At 47.4% G+C, this 26,357-nt stretch overlaps 1 protein-coding gene across 5 annotated transcripts in view; it reads left to right on the plus strand.

The window, feature by feature from the left end:
- The window catches only part of bnc2 (basonuclin zinc finger protein 2), a 276,585-nt gene that overhangs the window by 248,991 nt on the left and 1,237 nt on the right, over window positions 1–26,357 (plus strand). For 3 of the 5 annotated variants that reach the window (XM_031814510.1, XM_031814509.1, XM_031814511.1), the window contains 2 exons: window positions 8,407–10,916; window positions 21,304–26,357. The exon at window positions 21,304–26,357 is cut by the window's right edge and continues 1,237 nt beyond it. In XM_031814510.1, coding sequence (XP_031670370.1) covers window positions 8,407–10,916; window positions 21,304–22,132 — 3,339 coding nt within the window. In that variant the 3' untranslated portion in view covers window positions 22,133–26,357. Of the gene's footprint in view, window positions 1–8,406; window positions 10,917–16,443; window positions 16,638–19,870; window positions 19,945–21,303 lie in introns of those variants that run through there. The other 2 variants (XM_031814513.1, XM_031814512.1) reach the window with 2 other exon arrangements.

Genomic DNA, 26,357 nt, shown 5'->3' on the forward strand with positions numbered 1-26,357 from the left:
GGGCCAATGTGCTCTGATAAGCCAGTGTGCTCTGATAAGCCAGTGTGCTCTGATAAACCAGTGTGCTCTGATAAGCCAGTGTGCTCTGATAAGCCAGTGTGCTCTGATAAGCCAGTGTGCTCTGATAAGCCAGTGTGCTCTGATAAGCCAGTGTGCTCTGATAAGCCAGTGTGCTCTGATAAGCCAGTGTGCTCTGATAAGCCAGTGTGCTCTGATAAGCCAGTGTGCTCTGATAAGCCAGTGAGCTGTGCTGTAAAGCGTGGTGGGATTTTGCGTGACGCTACAATGACTCCCAGGAACAACGACAAAAACATGTGCAGTACTTCTCTAGGGGCCCCTGTGTGTGACAGCAGGAAGAGAGGCAGGCAGGCAGGGCAAGGCAGGGAAGTAGGCAGGGAGGCAGGCAGGCAGTGAAATAGGGTACAGAGCTGCCGTGGAACCAGGGGGGTGGAGGAGTGGTGGGAGTTGAGTTAATGGTCTTGCATCTTCCTGGCAGCATGTCAATAATGGCTCTAATCACATTAAGTAAAGAGTCCATTAGTTCATTCTCTCCTCTCTCTGCTGCATGCTAGCCCAGTAAAACACAGTAGGCTGAGAGCTCCCCTAATGGTGTGTTATAGACACCACTACTCCTGCAGGATGATGATGGGAGACACTGGAAAATCACCATGTGCAGATAGGAGTCAGTACATTGTGTGTTTTTGTCTATTTTTATCAGTTAGTCTCGTGCTCAGTTATTTCAGCTTACAATGAGCGCTGTGTAGGGAATTGGTGTATCTGTGTATTAAATTAGTTGTGGTTGATCACAGGTAAGAATGGAATAAGAAATAATATTTGATGCATTTTTACATAAATGGCAAGACGTAGGAGTTGATGTTTATTGGCTTTGAAGAATTGTATTAAATTATAATTCATTACACCTCGGCTTTCTCTGTTGTAAAATATGGGCAGACACAGACTATGAGATTAAGTTGATGATTAGTGAAGGTTGGAACCTCATTCTCAAGTGTCATTAGTCCATATTAGGTAGAAAACACAACAAATATCAAGTATCAATGTTTTACTTGTCCTCGCTCCAGCGGGGCTAATCTTCAAACAGATCAGACTTGTTTCTCTCCGTCAACTGTTAGAGGGGGGGACAGGTATTACACTGAGGGAGAACAGAAACAACACATACATACATCAGAATACAACAGAAACATACTGTAAGCCAAGGAGCAGAGCCAAGGAGCAAATGGTGAGCACATGTTAATGCACCTTTCCTCCCGTGGTCCTTGCCAAAATAGTAATCAAGACAAAGGAGATGTGATATAAGAGGGAGAGAAAAGCAGGACATCACACCAAAGCAGCCCCTTCCCTCCACCCCCCTGGACAGACAGGCCATTTCTCAGCCGCCTCACTGCTCCTTTCAGCCCCTGGAGGAGGAACAGCGGCCCCCACATCTGTCTCCCAGGCCCAGGACAGACCGGCCTGGCCGCGTCCAAACGCTGCACATCACACGAATCATCCTCAATTAATGTGAACCATCAGGCGCTCCCTCCTTCCCTCCTTTCTCTCCCTCCTCTCTTTTCTCTCATTTATTGCTCCCTCACTTCTCAGAGGAGTCCCCCCTGGGTGCATTCTGGGTCCGCTGTGTTTTACACTGTAGACCGAGGATACGGCTGCTTAGCACAGCGGGGCTAGCTAGCCAAAACGTTAGCTTGGATGCCTTGTGAAAAAAGACTGCGAAATCAATAGATCAGTCCAAGCCCGGCCAGACGGTGCTAAGATTTAACTGCTGCGGGCGCATCTTGAAAGGTTCTGAACTGATCTGAAGCCTGGGCAGCTCCAAAGATTTTTTTTTCTAATCCACTGCGGCGCAGAGGCCCCGAAATGGCTTCCATGTGCCGCCCCATCTGCACCTCTGCTGGGCTGTGGCCAAAGGACCGTCCTCCTTCCCTTTGAAGGGTTGCGGAGGGACAGCTTTAAAACAACCAGAGGTTACCAGATACTCTTTAGGGGCAGAAAGGGAGAGACCCTGGGAAAAAGAGGGGGAACAGCTCGCCCTGGGCCACTTGGATGTCAAGGAGTGCCAGAGAGTGACTCACCCTATCTGTCCTGGTAGAAAGGCCCTAACCGCCTGCATGCAACCACCACTATAAATTTCACTCCACTCGATTAGCGCCCTAAGCAACAACCGACACGTCGTCATGAATATTTTACCAAAGCCTTGAGTTAAATCAGGTTGGAGAGCAACCAGGCAGGGAGGCAGAGCCAGGGTATCTCTGGGCTAGTCTGCTTGAATTGCTTGATCACTGTGTCTGGTTCTCAGTGAAAAAGCAGTCACATTCACTCACACTGCAGAGAGAGCAGACCCCAGTCATTCTGGCTCTGAAGGAGTCTCTGGCACTGATGAGCATCATATTGACCACGACCTGCAGTGCCTGGGTTTAATTGAATAACGGAAAAGGCATCAACCCGGATTCCATATCTGATCTGCCTCCCCCTCCCAAGTTCTAGTAAGAATGATGAACGTGCCGCAGCAGAAGGGCCATGTGTAGACTTTTATTGAATCCCACCTGGTTTAGACGTCAGGGTGTCTTTTTAAGGGGCGGCTGGGATGTTATATGGAAAACAGGATGATTCTCCAGGCCAGGCCTGGGCTGGGTGAGTCGCACGGGTCATCATGAGTCCTTTAAGATCACCCAACCCCACCCGCTCTGTCTCTCTCCCTCCATACTGTTTCTGATTGTTTCCTCTAAGACAGTGTCAGTGTCTTGTTTCCTTTGAGTGTTGTAATACATGACACCATTATCTAATAGCACTACTGTATCATTTCAATTGGAAGTAAATATTTAAAAATGCCCTATTACCAATCAGATATAATTATGTAGGATAATGCAGAAAATAATGTAAAGCGTTCGCCATCTTTAAAGTGTGTTCTCTCACATACAAAACATTCAGTTTAAATGAGAACATGGTGTTAGCTAAGCGAGATCGCAGAGTACCGGTTCCTTACAAATGTCCTCCGCCCACGTCTGGGTCGACCCACTCCCCTGTGACCCATCATCACCATGCAGGAAGTGGTGCTGGTTGTTCAACCAATGACCTCCGACCTTGCCACCAGAGAGCCAATGGGAGCGGAGCAGGGGCTGGAGACAGCCCTAGCCCTCTGACTTGATGGCTCCAGGCACTGAGCTTTTGTGAACCCCATGCCCCATGGCACCCCTCTCGCCACCACCACTACCCAAATACATTATTCATGGAGCGATAGAAAGAGAAAGAAATAATGGGAGAAAGGGAGGGAGAGAAACAGAACATGGAGGAGGGAAGCCACAAGGTTCAAGACCTTCTCAGATCACAAGGAACTCGTGCTTAACCTCCCTTGAAGTGGCGAGCGTGGGGATAGAGGCCGTTTCTTTTTCACGTTGGGGCTGAGAGAGCGGCCGAGGCGGATCAATAGGGGATTCCCTGGTGTCTTCTGGGGGAACGCGGCACTGCAAGCCGATTGGTGGATCAATGTGGTTCCCAGGGTTCAACTCCAACGCCATAGCCAGCCAGAAGTCTCCATCGCGGCGATAGGGTAATACATACAGCCGTGTGGTGGCTGGTCGCATCGCTCTGCCCTTGGTGAATCTGTCTCAGGTGTAGCCAGCCTACGCATTGTAACTTACATCTAATAGGGCCAAGATGCACTTACTGGACATAATGTATATGTCTATTGAATGGCATTATCATAAAGCCTAGAAAGACCGATAACCCCCATTATGACATCTTTAGTTCTATCTGGGTCACAGATCCCCTATTCCACAAACCCCAGAACACGACTGTGGACTGTACAGCTAACAGCCCATAGATATTAATGGTTGATATTAGCTTTGTTTGCCTTGCGTGAGGAGTGCAGGATCTCTCTCCATTCCCTGCCAAATAGACTGGGTCATTGGTTATGATAGGTGATGATTAGTGATGTATGCGTATGTTTTCCTTCTAGTCCTCTATGTAAAACCTCCCAGCTTCTCTCTCTCTCAGCACAGCCTGTTAATACTAGCGCTACAGCTAATTGTATAATTGTCTGTTTTGTTTTAATCTGACAGCGTTGCCCCGGCCCCATAACAAGACCATCTTCATCTTGTCCTGTCAGCCATCATTTAACACGGCAGGTTGCTGGGCCGGGCGCCCCCGACAACACCCGGGCACCTCCGCTACTAGCAAACATTACCAGGGAACGCCGCTAGCGAGCCAACCGGTTGCAAGATAAATAAACACAGCCGTCGTCGGGCGGATGAATTCCGAGTGACACGGACACAGTGGATAAAGTAATAATGTAGAGGGGGTAGAGGGCCGTCCACTAGATAGTATCCTACCGCCGCGTCTCTGCTGTAATTATTGTTTCATTGTCATTAACCTCACAAACAGAGGTTCATCTGCATTGTTTAAAGGACTCTGGGATGTGTAGTGACAGGGTGATCTGTCATACCTCTGGAGGGAGGAGGAACGGGGCGAGGGGGAGGGATTAATGAGGTATTACTTGGGGTTGGATGGAGGGGTGGAGGGGGCAGTGCTGGAAAATACATGGGAACGAGAGGGCCAACATTAGGCTAATTGGGAGATGAGTGCCTCCTTGTAAAAAGTGCTTCTAATGGCACATTTGTTACTCACGCTGCGGCGGCGGCGCTAGACTAATGCGCTAATGCAGAGTGGGCTGCAAGAGGTGGTTGACACTACAGGGACTTTGTGTTTCTGTGTAAATATGTACATCAGCTGTCTCGGAATTTGAGATATGATATGTACACAGTGTGTATACACACACACACACACAAGCTATTGTGGTGTTAGACGTTATTTCTCATCTTCTAGGAAGTTAGCATTCAATTAACAAGCGGCGTTTGATTTACAAGTGGGTTTATCATTGCATATCTTTGTGTTTGAACGTGGATCGAGTCTCACAGTTTAAGTTTATTTACAGAAAAGTGCTAAAGAGTTGTTTTTGTATATAAAAGACATGAAGCCCAGTCATGATACCATCAAATAGCATTGCTTTGACTGAAATATGCAATGAAACATGTTCTTGTTCATTGTCGAATATGTTATGTTTTATTATCTGTTAATATTTATTTAGAATGTTTGGTTGCCCAGCTCTTGTGGTCTGTACTTTGATAGTGTTCCCATAAAACATGTTAAACATCTACTATTACACAGCGTAAACAGAGAGGGGTTATAAAATGGCCGAATAATAATGAGGAGTTTCTGAGATAAAAAGCACATGAGGTTTCCCCCTGGACCAGGAACTGTAGTCAAGCTAATCCCCTCATATTGTTCACTCACTCTGGTTGGTGTGGGGTTCAGTAAATGCAAGCTGGAGTTTCTCCCTCACCCTCTCTCTCTTCCTGTCTGTGTTTCTATCCCCGCTCTCTCTCTCCATCTATCTTTCTCTCCCCTTCCGTGGCCTAAGCCCTGTTGACTGTGCTTCAGGAGGATCTGGAGCAGAGCAGAACAGTGGATGGAGGCTGGGCCGTGTGTTTTCCTAGCCCCCACTGCAGTACGGGCCTTCTCTCTCCATAGCCGTAGTACAGACCTGTATCGTGATTGAACAACAAGCAGGGATGAAGGGATGGGAGGGAAGAATAGGATAAGAACATAAGCCGTACTTGTCTGTGTCCGGACAGTGTTCTGAAAAGCTAAAGGATAAATTGCGTGTGATGGGTTTTTAAGGGGACTTGGACTGCCAAGTGGTGGCGTGACCTTTGAACCTTTGAAACAGCAATGGCTGACTCTCTCCTCAGTGGTTAGGGTAAGTGAGGAACATTTATTGTTGATTGATCTGCACAGTGTAGGCCTACCTTTTTATTGGGCATCTTCTAATCCATAACCTGCCTCTGATCAGATTAGCTGTATTGTATTTCATTAGTGTCACTTTGTAACAGTAAACAGATCCAAAATAGTACCACATATATTGGAATGTGTCATAGCTATTCCATTCTGCACCAATCATTTGGTGAGTTTGTGTCCCTTGTGCGTACGTGCCTGTTATGTACTTGTCAGTTTATTAACGTATGTGACCCTCATTCTACGACTCCCGTTGTACATTTCAAAGTGACTATTTCTGAGCAATTCTCTCCATTTCTTATCTTTCTGCCTAATTATACACTTTCTAATTGAACTTTTTTCAATGGAATCCGATGGAAATCCACATGCCCCAACGGCCGTGCAGCTATGAAATAATAGTGCCCAGGCTACAATTTAAAGTCATATACCTCCAAGCGAAAAACTCACACACACAGAATGAAAGTGTAAAATGTTTTTTTCATGTATATTTAACAACAAATAACCCCAGTTACTATTGATGTTCCGTCTCCCAAGGATTCATTTGGCTTCTATGTCTAAGGGCATGATGTGCAACCACTCTCTATCTAACCCCCCTCACACACACACACACACACACACACACACACACACACACACACATGCAGACACACATGAACACACACACACTTCCTTTTCCATTCTCTCCCTCTGTCTTGTTAAACATTTATCTTGTGTTTTTCCCTTTAAGGCCCTTTGTGATGTATTTTTACACCCTCTTAGACTCCAGTGTTGTATCTCTGATAGATTCTGCCAGGCAGGAGAGAAGGAGCGGGGTGTGAACGGGGAACAGTACCCTAGCGTTGCTTCTAATTGTTGTGGTTGCACTGTCGTTCCCTTGAAGTCACACTTGACTGGGCTGCAGAGGTCCCACAGGACCATGCAGAGTAAACTGTAGTGTTTATCCCCACCACTCATATAATAAACACACACACTCATGCATACATACATACATATATGCACACACACTCACACCATTCACAAAGTAGCAGCTCTGTAGTGCACACAGCCCCGTTTTCTTCCCGTGTGAACAAGCAATGTGGGACTTAAATTTAAAATAAAATGTCTAGATAATTGATTAGCACTAATGTTGAATCTCATAGTAACACCTGTTAAAGTCTGTCAATCAAATAAGTTGTTTAGTTGACAGGATGTGCCAATCTCTGTTAGTGATTTGCTGGGTTCCACCCTCGCAGTACACAGTCAGAGCACCAGTGGGTTCAGAGTCTGAGACAACAGAACTGGGTCAGTATTCTGTGTATCAAAGCTCTGAGCCCGACCGCAAACTCCTTCAGTTCAGGTTCAGGTCTTGCCAAGATTCCTTTCCCAGAATCCATTGCCATGTCTCGACGTTTGGCAATTGACGCGCATGTTTGTTCAAAACTCGAGGCGTTTTATTTTTCTGTGGTTAATAGCACCATCTCCAAAAGAGACGGCCGCCAAGTAAAGTGCTCCTCTTGGAATAATGCTGAGAGCTCTCCCATCGGAGTCTTTTCTCCCAGGATGGAAACTTTGTTTCCCACGCTTCCACAGGGCTCCACAAGCACAGGGTTGGGAAACACCAAGGCCCATGTAAAATATGTCCTGTCAACATTTACTTCATTACATTTCCCGTTCCCTCCCGCCTTCTCTCCATAGGCAGTGTAAATGCAAGCACATGCGTTTTCCTCTTGACACGGTCACACTGATAAAGTATGGCTGCTTCATTAGTATTGAATCTGATGGGAGATATGCATCCCGTAAACCTCATTAACATAAAGACTGATCCCAGGTCTGTTCTTAATGAAAGTGATGCCAGATCGGTGTCACCTCCAAAGACGCACTTAAATTAACATGGATGTTCTTATTTTAATGTCAAAGTCGACTTAACCCCCATAGACTGATATTCCTAACTCCATTTTACTTTGTTCATTAGATTCCCTCAGAGATAAGAGGGAACTATGAAAAATGGCTGCCAAGTAGCAAGGTACGATTAGTGGTTCGTGCTAATTAATCCATTCTTTCTTATAGCAGCCTTTTCTCTCCCCGGCTGTCATCGCGGCAGTAAACATAGCGGAGCTGCGTGCCGTGCGCTGTTCTGAGGGACTCTCAGCGAGAGTTCACATCTTTCACGGGCTGTTTTTGTTAAACAGTCTCACAGCGAATAGATCAACGTCCCCAGAAATGGTTAGAATTCACAGGTACCCACTAATAGCCCACCAGCCCCACCGGCCCCAGCGGTCTCCATTTGTTTGCTTTTAGACTTTATTAAACTCTTCCTGTTCCTCTCCCTGTGTGCCTAATGACTGTGTATGCATAGCTGATGAAAGGTAAAGAAGGAAGGAGAGAAAGGGGGAAGGGAAAGAGGGACAGGGAAGAGGAGGAGGGTTATTATCAGAGCTCTATTATCAATCTTTACTTGTCGCTTCAGGGGCCTCTGAATTTCATGAGCCGATAACAACACCCCTTCCCTACCCCCTTCTACCCCGCTCCCTCTCGACCTCAGACCGACCACAGTGATTATGCACAATCAATAACTTTAGTGTGTTTTGTCTATTCTCTCTCGTCTTTCCATTGGGCCTCTAGGATGCTGCGGGCAAGGTGCTGGACCGCTGGTCCATTATGTCTCGGGAAGAGGAGATCATCACCCTGCAGCAGTTCCTTCGTTTCGGAGAGACCAAGTCCATCGTGGAGCTGATGGCCATCCAGGAGAAGGAGGGTCAGGCGGTCACCGTGCCCTCCTCCAAGACCGACTCAGGCATCCGGACGTTCATCGAGAGCAACAGCACGGGACGCGGTCGAAGCCCAGGCCTCCTCAACCACATGGAGACCAGCAGCCCGTCCAGCATCCACCACTTTGAGAACATCCCTAACAGTCTCGCCTTCCTGCTGCCGTTCCAGTACATCAACCCTGTGTCGGCCCCCATGCTGGGCCTGCCCCCCAATGGCCTGGCACTGGAGCAGTCGGGCCTCCGGAGCCTCCACGACCGGGATCGTGAGGCCAGCCTACCCAACCAGGGCGAGCCGGTGGAGAGCAGCGAGTCCGAAGTATCCCTCAGCCCTTTCCGCAGCAGCGGTCAGAGCCCCAGCCGCATCGGAGCCCTGGGGGGCATGAACAACGCCATCGAGCCCAAACAGGAGCCCAACAACCGGGCATCACCTATCTCGCCCACTCCTTCCAACCAGCCGTCCCAGCAGCAGACGGAACAGCAGCAGCAAGGCCAGCAGCAGCAAGGCCAGGGGCAACCCGGGACCCCACGGCCTAGGTCCAACTCCCTCAACGACCACCAGGCCCACCACCACTTTGTGAAGAGCGAGCAGTCCAAGAGCATTACCCACTCATCCTTCTCCTCCAAGATGCACCGCATGCGCCGCATGGGAGCCACCTCACGCAAGGGCCGTGTGTGCTGCAACTCGTGCGGCAAGACCTTCTACGACAAAGGTACGCTGAAGATCCACTACAACGCCGTACACCTCAAGATCAAACACCGCTGCACCATCGAGGGCTGCAACATGGTGTTCAGCTCGCTGCGCAGCCGCAACCGCCACAGCGCCAATCCCAACCCACGCCTGCACATGCCAATGCTGAGGAACAACCGCGACAAGGACCTCATCCGTGGGTCGGGCCCCGGCACGCCCGTCATCTCCAGCGCCAAGAGCGGCTTCACCCTCACCAGTCCCGGACGGCCGCCTCTGGGCTTCGCCACCCCACCCCTGGACCCCATGCTCCAGTCACCCCTGCAGAGCCCACTGGTCTTCCCCTCCCTGAAGTCGGTGCAGCCCATCCAGCCGGTGCCCCCTTTCTACCGTACGCTGCTGTCCCCACAGCACCTGGTCAGTCCTCCAGTGTCACTGCCCACCAGCCCCATCCTGCCCTCCACCACCAACAGCACCTCTCTGATGGACCAGCAGCATCAGCTCCTGGCTGCCGCCGCAGCCGCAGCCTCCCACAACGCCCACAATATGTCTTCTGAAGGTGGGCTAATGTCCCACCACAGGCTGCCCACCCCCAGTATCCCCCAGCAGGATCCAGCTGCTGCCACCAACACGGACCCCACCCCCAAGAAGAAGCCCCGTAAGTCCAGCATGCCGGTGAAGATCGAGAAGGAGGTGATTGACGTGGCGGACGAGTACGATGAGGACAAAGACGACGAGGATGACGACAGCTGTCACCACCACCACCACCACCACCACCCCTCCTCCCACCTCCACCACAACAACATCAATGGAAACCGCAACAACAACAACAACAACAGCAGAGGAGGGAACAACAACGGCCACCACAGTGGCGGCAGCGGGCACCAGTCCCCCTCCCAGGATGAGATGAGCCCAGGCCTGATGAGGGGACACCTGATGAGGCACGACCAGGACGACTGCCGGGGGGAGGGACCCGGAGGCGAGGGCGGCAGGGGCGAGAGAGGAGGCCCAGGCGGTGAGCTCCGCTGCATGGACAGCTTCACCTCCGAGGACCAGGACCACGAGAGAGACTTTGAGAACGATTCTGAGACTTCGGACTCCAAGATGTTCTACCGCGAGGAGATGATGGAGGTGGAGGAGCAGCACCAGAGGCTGAGGCTCAACTCCTCCAGGAGCTCCAGAGTAGGAGGAGGCAACAACCTGGAAAAGGACCAGGAGGACCTGGAGGCCAGAGATGAGGAGGCACAGCTGAGGAAGGAGATGGAAGACCCCAAGAGCCGCTCCTCACCCTCACCCCACCAGCCCGCCATCAAGATTAAGGAGGAGCTCAACGACCCCACCTACGACATGTTCTGCATGAGCCAGTACGGCCTCTACAACGGGGGCATGGCGGCTGCCGCAGCCGCCGCCGCCAGCATGGCTGCCCTGCACGAGAGCTTCATCTCCTCCATGAGCTACGGCGCCAGCCCGCCCAAGTTCCCCTCCTCGCACTCCCCCGAGGGAGAACTGTGCACCAGCCCCAACTCCAACGACCCCAAGATCTGCTATGTGTGCAAGAAGAGCTTCAAGAGCTCCTACAGTGTCAAACTGCACTACAAGAACGTGCACCTCAAAGAAATGCACGTGTGCACCGTGTCCGGCTGCAACGCCGCCTTCCCCTCCCGACGGAGCAGAGACAGGTGAGTGTCGTACAACACACACACATATATACACACTAACAGTGTCTTTTTTCTTGGCTTACAATTGGTTCTTAATTTGACTGCCTCAATTTTTCTGACTAATTATTTAAATATCAGTAGAGTATGAATGAATACTATGATACAACTGGTGTTATTAATTCAAGTAACAAAACAAAAATTTGAGATAAACAATATTTTATTTATTTTTATTTTACCTTTATTTAACCAGGCAAGTCAGTTAAGAACACATTCTTATTTTCAATGACGGCCTAGGAACAGTGGGTTAACTGCCTGTTCAGGGGCAGAACGACAGATTTGTACCTTGTCGGCTCGGGGGTTTGAACTCGCAACCTTCCGGTTACTAGTCCAACGCTCTAAACGGGGCCTCCCACTCCTCTTTCTATTCTGGTTAGAGCCAGTTAGCGCTGTTCTGTGAAGGGAGTAGTTCACAGCGTTGTACGAGATCTTCAGTTTCTTGTCAATTTCTCGCATGGAATAGTCTTCATTTCTCAGAAGAATGTCTTTGTTTCTGGACATTTTGAACCTGTAATCGAACCCACAAATGCTGATGCTCCAGATACTCAACTAGTCTAAAGAAGGCCAGTTGTATTGCTTCTTTAATCAGAACAACAGTTTTCAGCTGTACTAACATAACTGCAAAAGGGTTTTCTAATGATCAATTAGCCTTTTATAGTGATAAACTTGGATTAGCTAACACAACATGACATTGGAACACAGAAGTGATGGTTACTGATAATGTGCCTCTGTACACCTATGTAGATATTGCATAAAAATATATAAAAATATATAACTATCGGCAATTTCCAGCTGCAATAGTCATTTACAACATTAATAATGTCTACACTGTATTTCTGATCAATTTGATGTTATTTTAGTGGACAAATATATAATATATATTTTGATTTGTTTAACACTTTGTTGGTTACTACATGAATCCATGTGTTATATCATAGTACAACACTGTACAATGTAGAATAATAGTAAAAATAAAACCCTTGAATTAGTAGGTGTGTCCAAACTTTTGACTGGTACTGTGTGTATATATATATATATATATATGTGTATATATATATATATATATATATATATATAACAAAATGTATATATATGTATATATATATATATATAAAATACTAACAATTCAGGCATTCATTACAGGTAGGTTCATTACATATGTTTTGTCCTTTCATTTTGACATTACATGACGTAATTAGAAACATTGACAATGTTGTGGATGTATGTATGGTGCATGTATCGTTTTAGTTGATATTTCATCATATCAGTAATTGTAGAAAGTTTAGGACAGTAGATTCGTTTTCTTGATGAGCTACTCAACTGCAGTGAAGTCTTTTTTCTTACTTAGATGGAGTGAAATTATTAAGGCGTCACCTACCATATGTTAAGTGAAACGCACCATTAGCAGAGATACACTTTATAATGTAACAGGTATACAGTGGCATCTGTTGACTGTCATGTCAAAGTTCAGAGAAGTAGGGTGTCATCACCAGAACACACACACAATCTTCCACTCTGATATATACCCCTGTTTACCTCCCCTCACTCCCCTCGTTACTGACAGGTGAGGTAGCATACATTAACGTAGACAGCGGTCTGTCAAGCCACTGCATGTATTAGCGCCCTGCTCCAGGAGGTGAGGCTAGCCACGCTTTACCTACCTGGGCTTGTTCGCACATCCACCCTATCCACACACACCCTCCCAGAATACACACACCCACTAAAGCTAGCAGCAGGTTGACGCCAGAACACAACACATGCTGAGGCTACACAACATCAGAGTGCCCTGGGCTAGCAACTAGCATTTAGCTCTCCAAGGAATTGCTAACAATTGTTTTTATTTTTTTGTATGAGGGGATGTTTGACGTTAGACTTCGACTGGCCTAAGAGAAGTTTGAAAATAGCCTATCAAATGTGTCCGGATATTAGGGTAATTTAGGGAATTAAAACTCTCAACAACGACCCCATGGTAGCATCGATAGTGACTCATTAGCATTGTTATTAGCATCATAAAAAAAACGAAGTAAAGGCCTTGTGTGTGACATTGCCAGGTCTATTCCCCTGACCACCGTGTAAACAAGCATGTCCATTTGACTGAACGGTCCAGTCTGTCTTCACAGTGGGGTGTCGGTGGAAAAAGGGTCCTTGAAAGGAAATGTAAATTCATCTCCTCCCCAACGCCCCTCGAAAATAGACATGACTTCAAGTGTAACAAATGCATCTCTTTATCGCTTTAGCAGAGCCCCCCCCCCACAGTCAGAGCATGCCTTTGCTCCCAGTATAATGACATATGCCACATTCTAGAGCTCTAGAAGAGGGGAAGCCTCACTCAACCAGCTCCTCTGAAGAAAGAGATAAAAACATGTTTTGTTGTGTTAGAGCACGCCGTGGTGACAAGTGACACTTTTTTATTTAGATAAAGAGCGAGTGTGTTTTCTCCCCCTCCTAATCTAATTTGCTTCTCTGAGGAGTTTTTTCTCTAGTTTTTCTCAGTTGTTTTGTCTCAACAGCAACCCTCCACCCGCCTCCCCTCTCCACCCGCCTCCCCTCTCCACCCGCCTCCCCTCTCCACCCGCCTCCCCTCTCCACCCGCCTCCCCCCTCCACCCGCCTCCCCTCTCCACCCGCCTCCCCTCTCCACCCGCCTCCCCTCTCCACCCGCCTCCCCCCTCCACCCGCCTCCCCCCTCCACCCGCCTCCCCTCTCCACCCGCCTCCCCTCTCCACCCGCCTCCCCTCTCCACCCGCCTCCCCCCTCCACCCGCCTCCCCCCTCCACCCGCCTCCCCTCTCCACCCGCCTCCCCCCTCCACCCGCCTCCCCCCTCCCCCCGCCTCCCCTCTCCACCCGCCTCCCCCCTCCCCTCTCCACCTGCCTCCCCTCTCCACCCGCCTCCCCTCTCCACCCACCTCCCCTCTCCACCCGCCTCCCCCCTCCACCCGCCTCCCCTCTCCACCCGCCTCCCCTCTCCACCCGCCTCCCCTCTCCACCCGGGGCCTTTATTAAGTTCCTTGTTTCAGTGGCATCTGTTCATTCTGTTCCTGTTTGTTCATTAGCACCAAGTAAATAGAGCAGGTGACTCTGGCACTTGTTCAGGGAGAGAGGGATGGAGGCAGGGATAGAGGGAGGGGAAGAGGGGATGGAGGCAGGGATAGAGGGAGGGGAAGAGGGGATGGAGTAGGTGGATGAGAGGGAAAAAAGAGATGGGTTATAGTGTTAGCAGAAAAGAGAGGGGGAAAGGGGGGGATGGAGGAGAAGAGACAGGTAAAATAGAGTTAGCGGAGGAGAAGAGAAGGTGAAATCATGCCGCACACCTGACGCAGCTGGTGCCGACAGCAGGGAGATGACAGGAAGTGTTATTAAAGGATGCGTTGCCGTGCCGATGCGTGTGTTTGACACAGCCGCGGAAGATGCGTTAGTTCGTTACCCTCTTTGACGAGGCTTTAGGGACAGGGAGCGCCCGGGGCACGAGAGGCCTGCTGTCTCGCATAACCACACACACAAACACAGACACATGCTTGTGCACGTATAAAATCACACAAACTCAAAAGCTGATGCGTTCCTACAGATGCATATAGTCTTACAGAGACTCACTCATTCATTGTAATGTACACAGTATTTTTAATTAGTCTCTTTATTGCGCTAAAATAAAATATGATATTAAACAAATAGCCCTGACCTTATGGTTTGATACGATCCAAATAACAGCCTCCCCACAGCGAACAGACATCTCAACAAATGTTTAAATACTAAATTACCATGACAGAAACGCCAATGGTATCGAGGCATCCCAACGACTCACTTCACACATTTCTGAAGCTGGACACACATGGCCAAACTGACCAATGAGGAGGCCTAATTCAGCGGCCTACTTCCTTATTTAGTGGAAGTCAAGGTAGAACTATGAATCAGAGCCCTCCCCCGCCCGTCATCCTTCCCGACCACTGCCCCAGCTTGTCTCCCAACTATATAATTTAGCCGTCCATCTTTTTTATTGGGCGCTCTCCGACATTAGCGCTCCCCACTTGTATTAGCATCTGCCGCCGCGACCCCGTAATGGCCTTTAAAAAAACACTTAACTCCGGCACTAAACGACGAGGGGATGACAGTGGTGGGAAAAACGAATCAGTGAAAAACAGCAGTAGTTAGGATCCTCTGACTCACAGTAAAGGATTTGGTTTCCAAGAGGCAGTGGGTGCTGTAGTATAGAGAGGTGCAACTGTGAGGGAGCGAGGTCAAATTAGACTGTGTTTCGTCTTCCATCTTGGCTCAAAGATGAACCCAAATGTCTTCCACAGGCTTATAGTGGAGCATGAACCTCAACCCACGCACACAGACACGGTGTCACAGTGACTGTGGAATCTTGCCCTAGTGATGTGCGTGTGACAGTTTGACTCGATTACCAGAAACACAAGCATATAAATTCCAGAAGCGCTTTAACATAAGGCACTGATGAATAGATAGGTGTGTAGCAGGAAGAGAGGACAATCACTGCTGTGAACATATGGATCTTAGAAGGAAGACGGTTTTAGACCAAGATGTGGGTGAGTTACACCTAAGTACACTATTGTTTCCATACTTTGAGTGTGTCCCAAATGGCAACCTATACCCTATATAGTGCACTACTTGTAATCAGAACCCTGGTCAAAAGTAGTGCACTATATGGTAAATAGGGTGCCATTCGGGACGGATATTTTGTGTGGCGCATAAATTCCTGGTAGCATATGGGATGTATTACTGAGCCTGCCGCTCCTATGGAATAAGGAGAGAAGCGTAACAACAGAGGGGTATCGCGGGGCCAAAGGAATTGTGGGTTATTGAAGCTATAGTCAGGGCTCTGGCCGAACACCAATCAGATGTGTCCCTGGGTAATCCCTTAACTACATAATGCATGCTGCAGTGTAATTGTAGTTGTAACATGGGAAAATAATTTGGTCGTTTTCATAAGGACTTTTCCCCTCTGATAATATTATTGTGGAGGAAGGATTGGGAAACCACAACGCCTCAGACATTGGTTTGCTGCTACATAAAGTTTGAGTAGTTTCAAATGACATTTTTCATAAGATTCACTACAAAATGTTACAAATTCCACAGCTAATAACATATTATTTCTGATATTATGAAACCAATCATTATTATATTTTAGCACAAATTCAAATAATATTTCAAATAATCTGATAAGTAACTGTATGATTAATTAAATACATTTAATGAAATATAACCTGTAATTATAATAATCTATTCATTATATCACAGAATAATGATATTTAATCTCAATAAACCAAACCGTATGCCTTCTCTTCATCCCTTGTATTTGAGCTTTAGAATGTAAAATTTCTATAACAACAGAAACCGTATCTGAGCCTAAATCTGCTGGGACACCCAGACATTTGTTTCCAACCAGATAATGTATGCAAAATCCAGGTCTGTAATATGCAGTGCTAATAACCAGCTTCCTCCTCTCCCCCACCACCTCTCCTCTCTCTCCTCACAGCGAGATGTTGACGTCTATACCAACAACAGGAGGTTGTCCAGGTACCTCAGCATATCCCATTAGTCAATTATTTCTCTACAGTGGAGTGACACCCCAGAGGATCGTAGGTAGGCGCATCAAACAAACGCTACCTTCAAAAGCCCCGATGTCAGAGTCAATTAGAGGGGAGGACAAGGACATTTGATCTACGGTATCATATTAATATTTGAGGGAAACAACAAAAGACAATGGGAAATGACAATAGTGTCACAAGCGTTTGAATAGAGAGGGGGGGGGGGGCATTTTGTATCTACATGGTGACGTAGATGTAAAGATACAGATCAATGGCGTGGTTAACTAACAGGATAAACAACATAGCACACTGCTGTTTTACACGCACACACACACACACACACACACACACACACACACACACACACACACACACACACACACACACACACACACACACACACACACAGCTAATAGAGTACAGAGAGTCCTCTAACATCTAGCTGCTAGTTGTACATCAATACAGTAACAGTACAGTGTTTCCCTCCAGCCCCCTGGCCACCAGGCGCTCAGCTCAGAGGTAAATGATTGCATATTTATTGTGGAGGGCGGCACACACACACACAGCGGTGGCAGCAGCGGTAGTATGATTAACGTCTGAAAGGCGTGCCGACCAGTAATCATCGGCCTTATTATCCTCGTTAATCATATTTTCCTAAATCAACGACAGGGCCTCCCTCTCTCTTTTCTACATGTTTATATTAAAACTCTTCCTTGTTTTATTCATTTTCATCCCTTCATCGGAGGACTCTGTCACCAGGTGCTTTCCTGCACTTATTTCCCATGATGCACTAGTGTGCGGAGGCCCCTTGTCCCCACATGGATGGAGGGATGCAGAGAGTGAAGGTTAATTACGTTTGAGAGCCACTCTCTCTCATCCTCCTCCCCCTCTCTCCCCTCCTCCTCCCCCTCTCTCCTCCCTCTCTCCTCCTCCTCCTCCCCTCTCTCTCTCCTCCTCCTGCCCCTCTCTCTCTCCTCCTCCTGCCCCTCTCTCTCTCCTCCTCCTCCCCTCTATCTCTCCTCCTCCTCCCCACTCTCTCTCCTCCTTCTCCCCCTCTCTCTCCTCCTTCTACCCCTCTCTCTCCTCCTTCTCCCCTTCTCCCTTCAAGCCATGTGGGCCCAGTCTCTGGTAGAACTTGAGTGAAGCTGCAGTCTCTTGATATGCCATGCTTAAACAAAGGCCTGATCATTTATAGAGAGAATGTGTTATTTAATTTAGCCACAGATCCCGAGTTCAAAATAAAAAATATCTACTGATGAACAGTATGTTAATGACATTACACTATGAAAGGGGACTTTTATGTTAATTTATCTTTGATACATTTGGGTTTTGTGGATAAAGACAAAAAGATAATCAGAGAATCACTTTCAGAAGGCTTTCGTTTGGAACAATAAGCGTCGCAAATATTTCACATTCTGTAAGTAATTGTAGGCTAATATAATGACAGGGCTTTGTTGATGTGATCTGTAACTTAGCCTTCCATCTAAACCTCCATGGTGTGTCTATGGAGTCTGTGTAACCAACCCCTGAGAGGAATATTCCTTTTATGAACTTTTTGATCAAGTTTCTCCAGCTACGTCTGAACTGAACTTCAGTGTGTGTTGCTGAGGTAGTACAGCTAGTAGAGAATAAAGACAGATAATGATGAATGTGTTACCCAACCCCTCGATCATCCTCCCACCTCTCCACTCCAAACCTCATCACATAGCAACCCCACATGACAGCAGAGGCAAAGAACCATCAGCGTCAGTTTAATATGACTTCACTTTGCTCATTACGACTCATTTAGACAGTGCACACACACACACACACACACACACACACACACACACACACACACACACACACACACACACACACACACACACACACACACACACACACACACACACACACACAGTACAGAGGGAAGGACAGGGCCATTGGAGGAGAGACGGGAGCCTAAAGATGATTAACATTGGCTGGGACAGACGCGTTAGCTAGCTAGCCTCTCTCTCTCTCCATCTCCTCCTACTCTGCACAAACAAAATGGCCTCTCAAGAGGCCTCCCCCATCTTTGGGCGAAGATGAGACTGTCAATTTGGTTTTCCTGACACGTTACTGGTCATCAGGGAGGGAGAGGTGGAGAAGGGAGTGAGGGAACGAAGGAGTTTGGTTTGGGGGGTAGAGGAATGGGGAAGAGGGGGAGTGAAATAGTGGTGGCAGAGTGATGGAGACAGGGAGATGGGGCAGAGAGGCTAAATCTGATAAATGAAGGAATCTGTGTATGGCCTCTAAATGAGGAAAATATAACCCCAAGAATATAACTGCAGCCTGACACACTTCCAGTGAATATGTTTAGAGATAGGGAGGAGATGCATCTGTCACCGGTGCAGGTGAATTCCTCCGCAAAGTCTATTCAAGCAGCCATTACTCACACCATATTCCACAGGCTTGAATTGTTCCAAAGATGCAGATGAACAATCTATTTATTTATTTTAAACAGTAATCACTAATTGTTTGATTACTCAACACATCTTTTTTTTCTCAGGGTCAGAATGTGGACTTTGTGAATGACAGTATAAGGGCCAGAAGGGACATATAAATGTAGAATGTAGATGGGCTGTGTGTTAGTTATTCAGTTGTGGTCTTGATATTGTGATCTAGTATAAATGCTGATATCACAATAATGACATATGGCTGATGCAGTAGTACTTAGTAATACTGTAGTAATTCAGGGTACTTACTGCATGGCACTTTAGCATGTGTTTTAACCTCATCAGTCAGGGAGCCATGACAGACTAGAGCTTATGAGCAGTGTGTGGGGTGTGGCTTTAGGGGTGGAGACATGTTGCAAAGGACCCGCCTACCTGAGCATCATCAACAGCATACAGCCCAATCACATCAGCTAATGCCATAGCCTGTTGGCATCCCCACTAAAAACAATCAACAAACCAATCAAATTGAATGCAATCGATGTAGCAAAATATCTAGACCCAATTGTTTGTTTATTGGTTGTGGAAACAGTCATTTCTCCATCTACACAGGGATACATTAGGAGAGACAATGAGTCATGACTATTTGGACCATAAGATAACACCATCTGTGTATCAGACTGTTATCATAGGTTAAAGGAAGAGAGCTAAGAATTTCCATAAGTCTCAGAACATGGATGTACTGTATATTTTCTCTCTCTCTCTTTCACACACACACACACACAAGCTTGCGCGCACAGGCACACACGCGGCAGTGACAACCACGGCCAATCGATTCTCCCCGCTCCTCGATGCTGACAATGCTCAAGTGGACGGTGCTCCTGTTTGCTTCCTTTTGTAACACAGAAAGAAAGGGGTCCCTCCATTCCAATGAATGTATACTATTTTTACCCTCTTGCAGGAGAATGTCCGATAGGGAACTAAATAATTAAAGGCCAGGGACCCTTTTTGACTGCATCAACCATGGCACTGCTGGTAAGCTCTACTATACATTGTGAATCCATTTGCCCTCGTCCTGTCCTGCTAAGGACGTCTGTTTTTAGTTTGTCACACCCTCCACCGTGCCCCTTGCCTTGCATGAAACCCCCTCATATTTAAAAGCACTGCTTGATATTCCTTAGTCATTGCTTACTTTTGTTTAATTTCACTTTAAAAGTCTTGATTTCATTTGAAAAGTCCCCTGACATGTTGTATTGTGGACAGTGGGATGTGTATACTGTGAAACTTCCATATCTGGCACCAGTTATTACACACTTATGTTTACCTTTCTTTGTCCATTATATTGTGGCATTTGCTGTGGTGGAGCCTGCATCCCTCCCAGTCTGAAATGGCAACTGTGGAATTGGAGGGAAGAGGCATTGAATTTGAGCTGTCAAAACACATTTTACCTCACATCTTTTGGCATGGCTTTGCAATGCAGACTGCTACACCTCACAAACAATACCCTTTAGCTCTAGCAAGCTTTAGCACGACACCAGATCCAGACTTACACTTCCTTGTTGTGAATTCGATGGCGGTGGCTATGCGTTATGAGATACTACTGCTCTCTGTGTGAAAAAGCGGACATTTTTATTTCTTATTACAGCGAAGGGGATACATGGGGATCATATGTTTAAAAGGGGGAGCCTGATTAAGCCACTTCCAATAGGGAGCCAGTGTGATAATGCTGTCGGAGATCTAATACGCTATCCACTTTCCCTCGATTATCGCATTACCACAGCTCCAATCAATTGATAAACTCTCATTCAATATGGTGGAGTATTTAATTGAGTCAGAGTCTATTGGATTTGCAGCGGAGCTGTGCTAGACGTGCTGACTGTGGTAAACTCCGTGGCGGGATGCTCTCGCCACACCGCGTTAGACCAGTTAGGGGAACGTTAAGAGAAGGACTGGGTAGAGTTTCTCTCACCTAAAAGGGAGGGCATTGGAAGCCATTTCAACGTAGCTTCCTCTTGATAGGTTAAGTAAGTAAGGTAAAGAGTGAGGAGAGGTTCTAGAACAAGGTGAATCGTTTAGTAGTTATTTCGTCTGGCGTGAGGTCAGGGGTTAGTGAAGAGGACAGGAAGAGAGGAGGGTTATTGAAAATGTAGTGACTGATACAATATCATTCAAATACTTAGAACTCCAAGCATAGGTGCATGTGTTGGGCGAGACAGAACACATGTTTTGGAATGCAAAATGTATCATCTTTCTAAAAAGATCTGAGAATGTTACCATTCCAGTCATTGTTTAAAGCGCTGAAACACCATTTTGCTTGATTTGACAACTTGTTTAGCCATTTTCTTATGAAAACGATCTCTCTCTACCTCCCCCTTCATTATGTCTTTCCACCAGGCACAGCTCCAACATCAACCTGCATCGCAAACTGCTTACCAAAGAGCTGGACGACATTGTCCTGGACCCCCAACTCACGCCGCTGCCCAAGGACCTGCGCGCCGAGTTCCTGGCTAAGATCTACGCCGGGCACCACTTGGGCCTGGACGCCATGGCAGGGGCGGGCATTGGCGGCGCCAGCCTGGGGGGAGGAGGGCTGAACCGTGACGCCAGCTCCCCGGCAGGCACCGATTACCCCCACCACCACCCCCTAAACCATCACCACCACCACCACCCCCTCACCAACGGCTTCTACCACCGCAGTGGCCCCCCAGACGACTACATGGTGCTGGACCTGAGCACCGCGTCCAGCATTCAGTCCAGCGGGTCAGTCCATTCATCACGCCAGTCGGACGAGGGCAGCGACGAGGGCATCCTATTGGATGACCTGGAGGAGGGGGTGGAGGAGGGAGGGGTCAGCGACGGGGAGGACTGCTCCCAACATGCCCCGGGGCAGGCAGGGGCCGGGAGGCGGCGGGACCAGGTCTGCGAGGGAGGAGTCGGAGGAAGATCGGAAGAAGGTCTGACCGGCGCCGACCCCTCCTCCTCGCCGACCGTCCTGTCTTCCACCGGTGGCAGTGGTGGGATCCTGTGCAGCATCTGCCACAAAGTGTACAGCAACAAAGGGACCCTACGCGTGCACTACAAGACTGTGCACCTGCGCGAGATGCACAAGTGCAAAGTGGCCGGCTGCAACATGATGTTCTCCTCGGTGCGCAGCCGCAACCGCCACTCTCAGAACCCCAACCTCCACAAAAACAACGTGCCCTTCACCACCATGGTAGACTAGCCCAACCCCCTGGCCCTCGTCTGGCCAACTCTACCCCCTTCCTCGACTCCCTTCTCACCCCAAACCATGAGCTCTTACCCCCAGGAACTACACCTTACCACCCCTAGACGTCATGCACCACAATTCTCTTTCCCTTCGATGAGATCCAGTGACTATATACAGTAAGCGTTGACTTTTGACCTTTCCTTCTTTGGAAGAACGAGGATGAGACACTTGAAGTGTCTTTATTCCAAAAACTGGCCCTGCCGGTTTCCCATAAACCCCATTTCCTATTTCCCATATGTTTTTGTCCATCTCCAAAGAATCTATTCAAACTCTTATTTGTGACTGTTGCCTGCAGAAATGGTAAAAATATAAATCTTCTTGTTGTATTTGTGTAATGATAGCTTTTAAAGGAAACCCCATACAAGAGCATGACTGCTTCATTTGTAAATAATATGTCCCAAGAGGCTATTGGTGTAAAACAATTGTATTTGATGGTTGTTAGCTATTTCTTTGGTTTTTATGTCACAGTACAATACTTCCAGCGCTAAGGTAGGCAAGAAAGAGGTAGCATCTTTACTAGCTTGACTCATTTATGGTAGTTTAAAAACCAGTTTTAAACTGAGAAGGAGAAGAACTAATGATCATGTGACTTGTTGTATCTACCTGTTAGATATGCGGAGGTTGCTGGCATGCTTTTTTTGTGTGGCTCCTACACCAATATCATTCTCTGTTCTTTTGTTTTTGTTATCATTTATAGCTTTTACTATACCAAGTCAGTTTTTCGCACTTTGCAACTATACAAGCGGGATGTGTAATATTATTACAAGGACTTTGCAATGGTTTTGGTTTCCGCGATGTTCGGGGTCTGAGACGGCCACAGTGCCAAGGGGAAATGACTTGTGGCAGGTTTATTTTTATTTTTTTGCACGTGTTCAGTTTCAAAAACGCTATTTCACAACAAAAGACCCATATTTCTCCTGAACGAAACCAAACATCCGGCCCCTTTACTCAAATAATCGTATTCAGAAAAAGTCTAAATATTTCTGCTCTACCAGATACAGTAACGTGACTGACTACAATACAGCTGCTGTTTTTCAAGGCAGAAGATTTAAGTATTGAGGAATTTAGTTTGTGTTATTTTCATTTCAAGGAGTGTAAACCCAGTGTGTGACTGTAATATCACAGTACTTAGCTACAGAGGTTGAAGTAGGCTAATCTTTCTACTGCATGTGGTATTTGTGACCTAAAACAAGCGTTGGTTGAGTGTCCTATTATTTTATACACGTTTCCATGCAGAAAATGGCCATCCTATCAGAAGTATTGTGAATGTCACATTGATTATAAAACAAAGAAATAGTCCCTAAACTGTGACCAAAAGAAGCATTGGTTTTTAAAACATCTATAATTTTCTGCCATACAGTTGTACTTTAACTTACATAAGTTGATATGATGCACTTGAGTCTTAAGCCTTTTGCTATATTTTTTCAGTATTGATTTCCATTGCTGATTGTCAGCTTCAAAGGTGAACTCTGTGAAACTCTGTCGCCATTGCCTGGCTGTTTTCGGAGTTATTTGCAGCCATTTTCCTTGTTTCCATACACATCTTAAGGTACAAATGTTTCAGATAACTAGGCAAAGTAGCCAGGGGAAGGGGTATTTATTGGCGGGTGATGTCATCTTGATGCAGATGTCTTGTCCAATATCAATTCCTTTTTTTTTTCAAGAAAAGAAAAAAGAAAGACAGATCGGTCTTCATTTTGAGTCTGTGCCCTTGAGTTGATGGTTATTATTGTGTTTTTGTCGTGTTACTATGGATGTGAAAAAATTGAGAGCTCCTCTTTCTTGATTGGTGCTTATCTAAAGGGGATACAAACGCACAGTGTTACGCGGTATACAGTATTCAAACCTCCGTTATATCCATGAAAGTGTTGGACAGTTTTTTTTTTTATGACTATTTTGCAATGGGCATGATGGACCCTTTGATGGGCACGTTGGTGTAAACTCTTAAGACTTAGCTTCTCCTCTCTCTACCAACCTCCACGACACTGGCAGCAGGCTTCACCCCTCTCCTCTCTCTACCAACCTCCACGACACTGGCAGCAGGCTTCACCCCTCTCCTCTCTCTACCAACCTCCACGACACTGGCAGCAGGCTTCACCCCTCTCCTCTCTCTACCAACCTCCACGACACTGGCAACAGGCTTCACCCCTCTCCTCTCTCTACCAACCTCCACAACACTGGCAGCAGGCTTCACCCCTCTCCTCTCTCTACCAACCTCCACGACACTGGCAGCAGGCTTCACCCCTCTCCTCTCTCTACCAACCTCCACGACACTGGCAGCAGGCTTCACCCCTCTCCTCTCTGAAGAGAGAGAGAAAGAGCTGAGTGAAAGGGGTTGCGGAGGTGGAGGGCTGACTTGAGAGGAAGAAGGGATGACAGTGAGTATCATTAAAAATGTGCTGTTCCACAGTTACCTGGAGGCCTTCTGACGCTGATCTGTCTAATAACTCACTTGTCACTTCATTACACCGCCAGACGTGAATGTTGCTGACAGGACTGTGACGGCGACAGAGAATCAAACCGGTCTCTCTCTCTCCCTGAGAGAAACCACCCCCGCCCCCCTCTTCCCCCTCAACCCACTACTCACCCCCCTCCCCGGGTCCTTTAGGGACACCGACTAATAGTGTACTCTTAAGTTCACAAAATGGCCATCGCCGTAGAAAAAGGATGTGTAATTGCCTGTTTATCCCAGGTGAAGGAAAAACTTTGTACAGGAACCTTCGGCAACACCCTGGAGTGGCACTGAGGCGCAGCCTGCCTCATTTGCTCAGTGCACCGTACTGCACCTTACCGCCACGGGCCCAGCCGGAGAAGTACAGAAGTGTCACTCCAGGAACCCTGCTGACAGCTGTCTCTCTTTCTCTCACACACACACACACACACACACACACACACACACACACACACACACTCTCTCTCTCTCTCTTCCTGCTAACAGGCCAGTGGGATGACAGCAACAAGAGGACTCTGGTGATGGGCGGGAAACAAGGACACCCCGAGGCAGAGAGGGGGAAAAGAGAGAGAGCGAGCTCATCCACGGTCCATCACTCTATGTAATAAAGCAGTCAGTCCAACGTTAGCATACAGCCTTGTCACTGCAGGGCACGCTAGTGTTTCATTATGGAGAACAGTGGAATGTAGCATTGAGTTGGACCGCAATGGACTGCCATGGAATGCACTGAGAGAGAAGGTGGAAAGGGGAAACCTAGTCAGTTGTCCAACTGAGCGTATTCAAGTTGTGCGGAAGTATTCAAGGTGCGGAAGCCCCTCTTTGAAGGTGTTTGATGGCTTACGATGAATACCGTGGATATTAAAGAACTGGGAGAATGCTTGGGAAGTCTGGTTTGGAATCAACACGCATTCTATTGAGGAACGCGAGACGGTAACAAGCTAAGAGTAGTCTTAACTAACGCTGCTGTAGCCAGTGACCTTCGCCTGCGCGGTTAAACCTCACAACCTGATCTGATGAGAAAGACAGCAGAACCCAAAAGCTTAAACATTCCTCTTGTCCTATTCAATGTTGTAGACCTCTCAAGCAGCTAGAGAGCTCAATCAGTGACCTGTGTGTTAGTGTGTGTATGTTAGTGTGTATGTATGTTAGTTTGTGTGTATGTTAGTGTGTATGTTAGTGTGTGTGTGTATGTTAGTGTGTGTGTTAGTGTGTGTGTTAGCGTGTGTGTTAGTGTGTATGTTAGTGTGTGTGTGTTAGTGTGTGTGTGTTAGTGTGTGTGTGTGTTAGTGTGTGTGTGTTAGTGTGTATGTGTTAGTGTGTATGTTAGTGTGTATGTTAGTGTGTATGTTAGTGTGTGTGTTAGTGTGTGTGTTAGTGTGCCAGAGAGAGATTAAATTCCCTTACACTGACTCCTCATCTCTAGCCCCTCTGTCTCTTACTCGATGGCCATGCCAGCACGCCACAGCTCCTAGAGAGAGCTTGCAAATGAGCTGAGAAAACTGCCCTGACACGGAACAGACTGTCCAGAACAGAATAGCCAGACTAGAGGATAGGGAGAGAGAAAGGAGAGCAGAGGGACCGGTCTGAGAACGAAAGCGGTCTGGCAGGGACCTGCGGCAGTCACTTAACAAGGCAGGAGAGATGGAGAGAAGCAGAGAGAGCGAGAAAGCCGTGCCAGCCTTCTTGACTGTCTGGCTGGAAAGTGATGGAGCCCCCTGACCTTTCCAC

The sequence above is a fragment of the Oncorhynchus kisutch genome, unplaced genomic scaffold (assembly GCF_002021735.2).
Source record: "Oncorhynchus kisutch isolate 150728-3 unplaced genomic scaffold, Okis_V2 Okis07a-Okis12b_hom, whole genome shotgun sequence".
NCBI classification, from domain to species: Eukaryota; Metazoa; Chordata; class Actinopteri; order Salmoniformes; family Salmonidae; genus Oncorhynchus; species Oncorhynchus kisutch.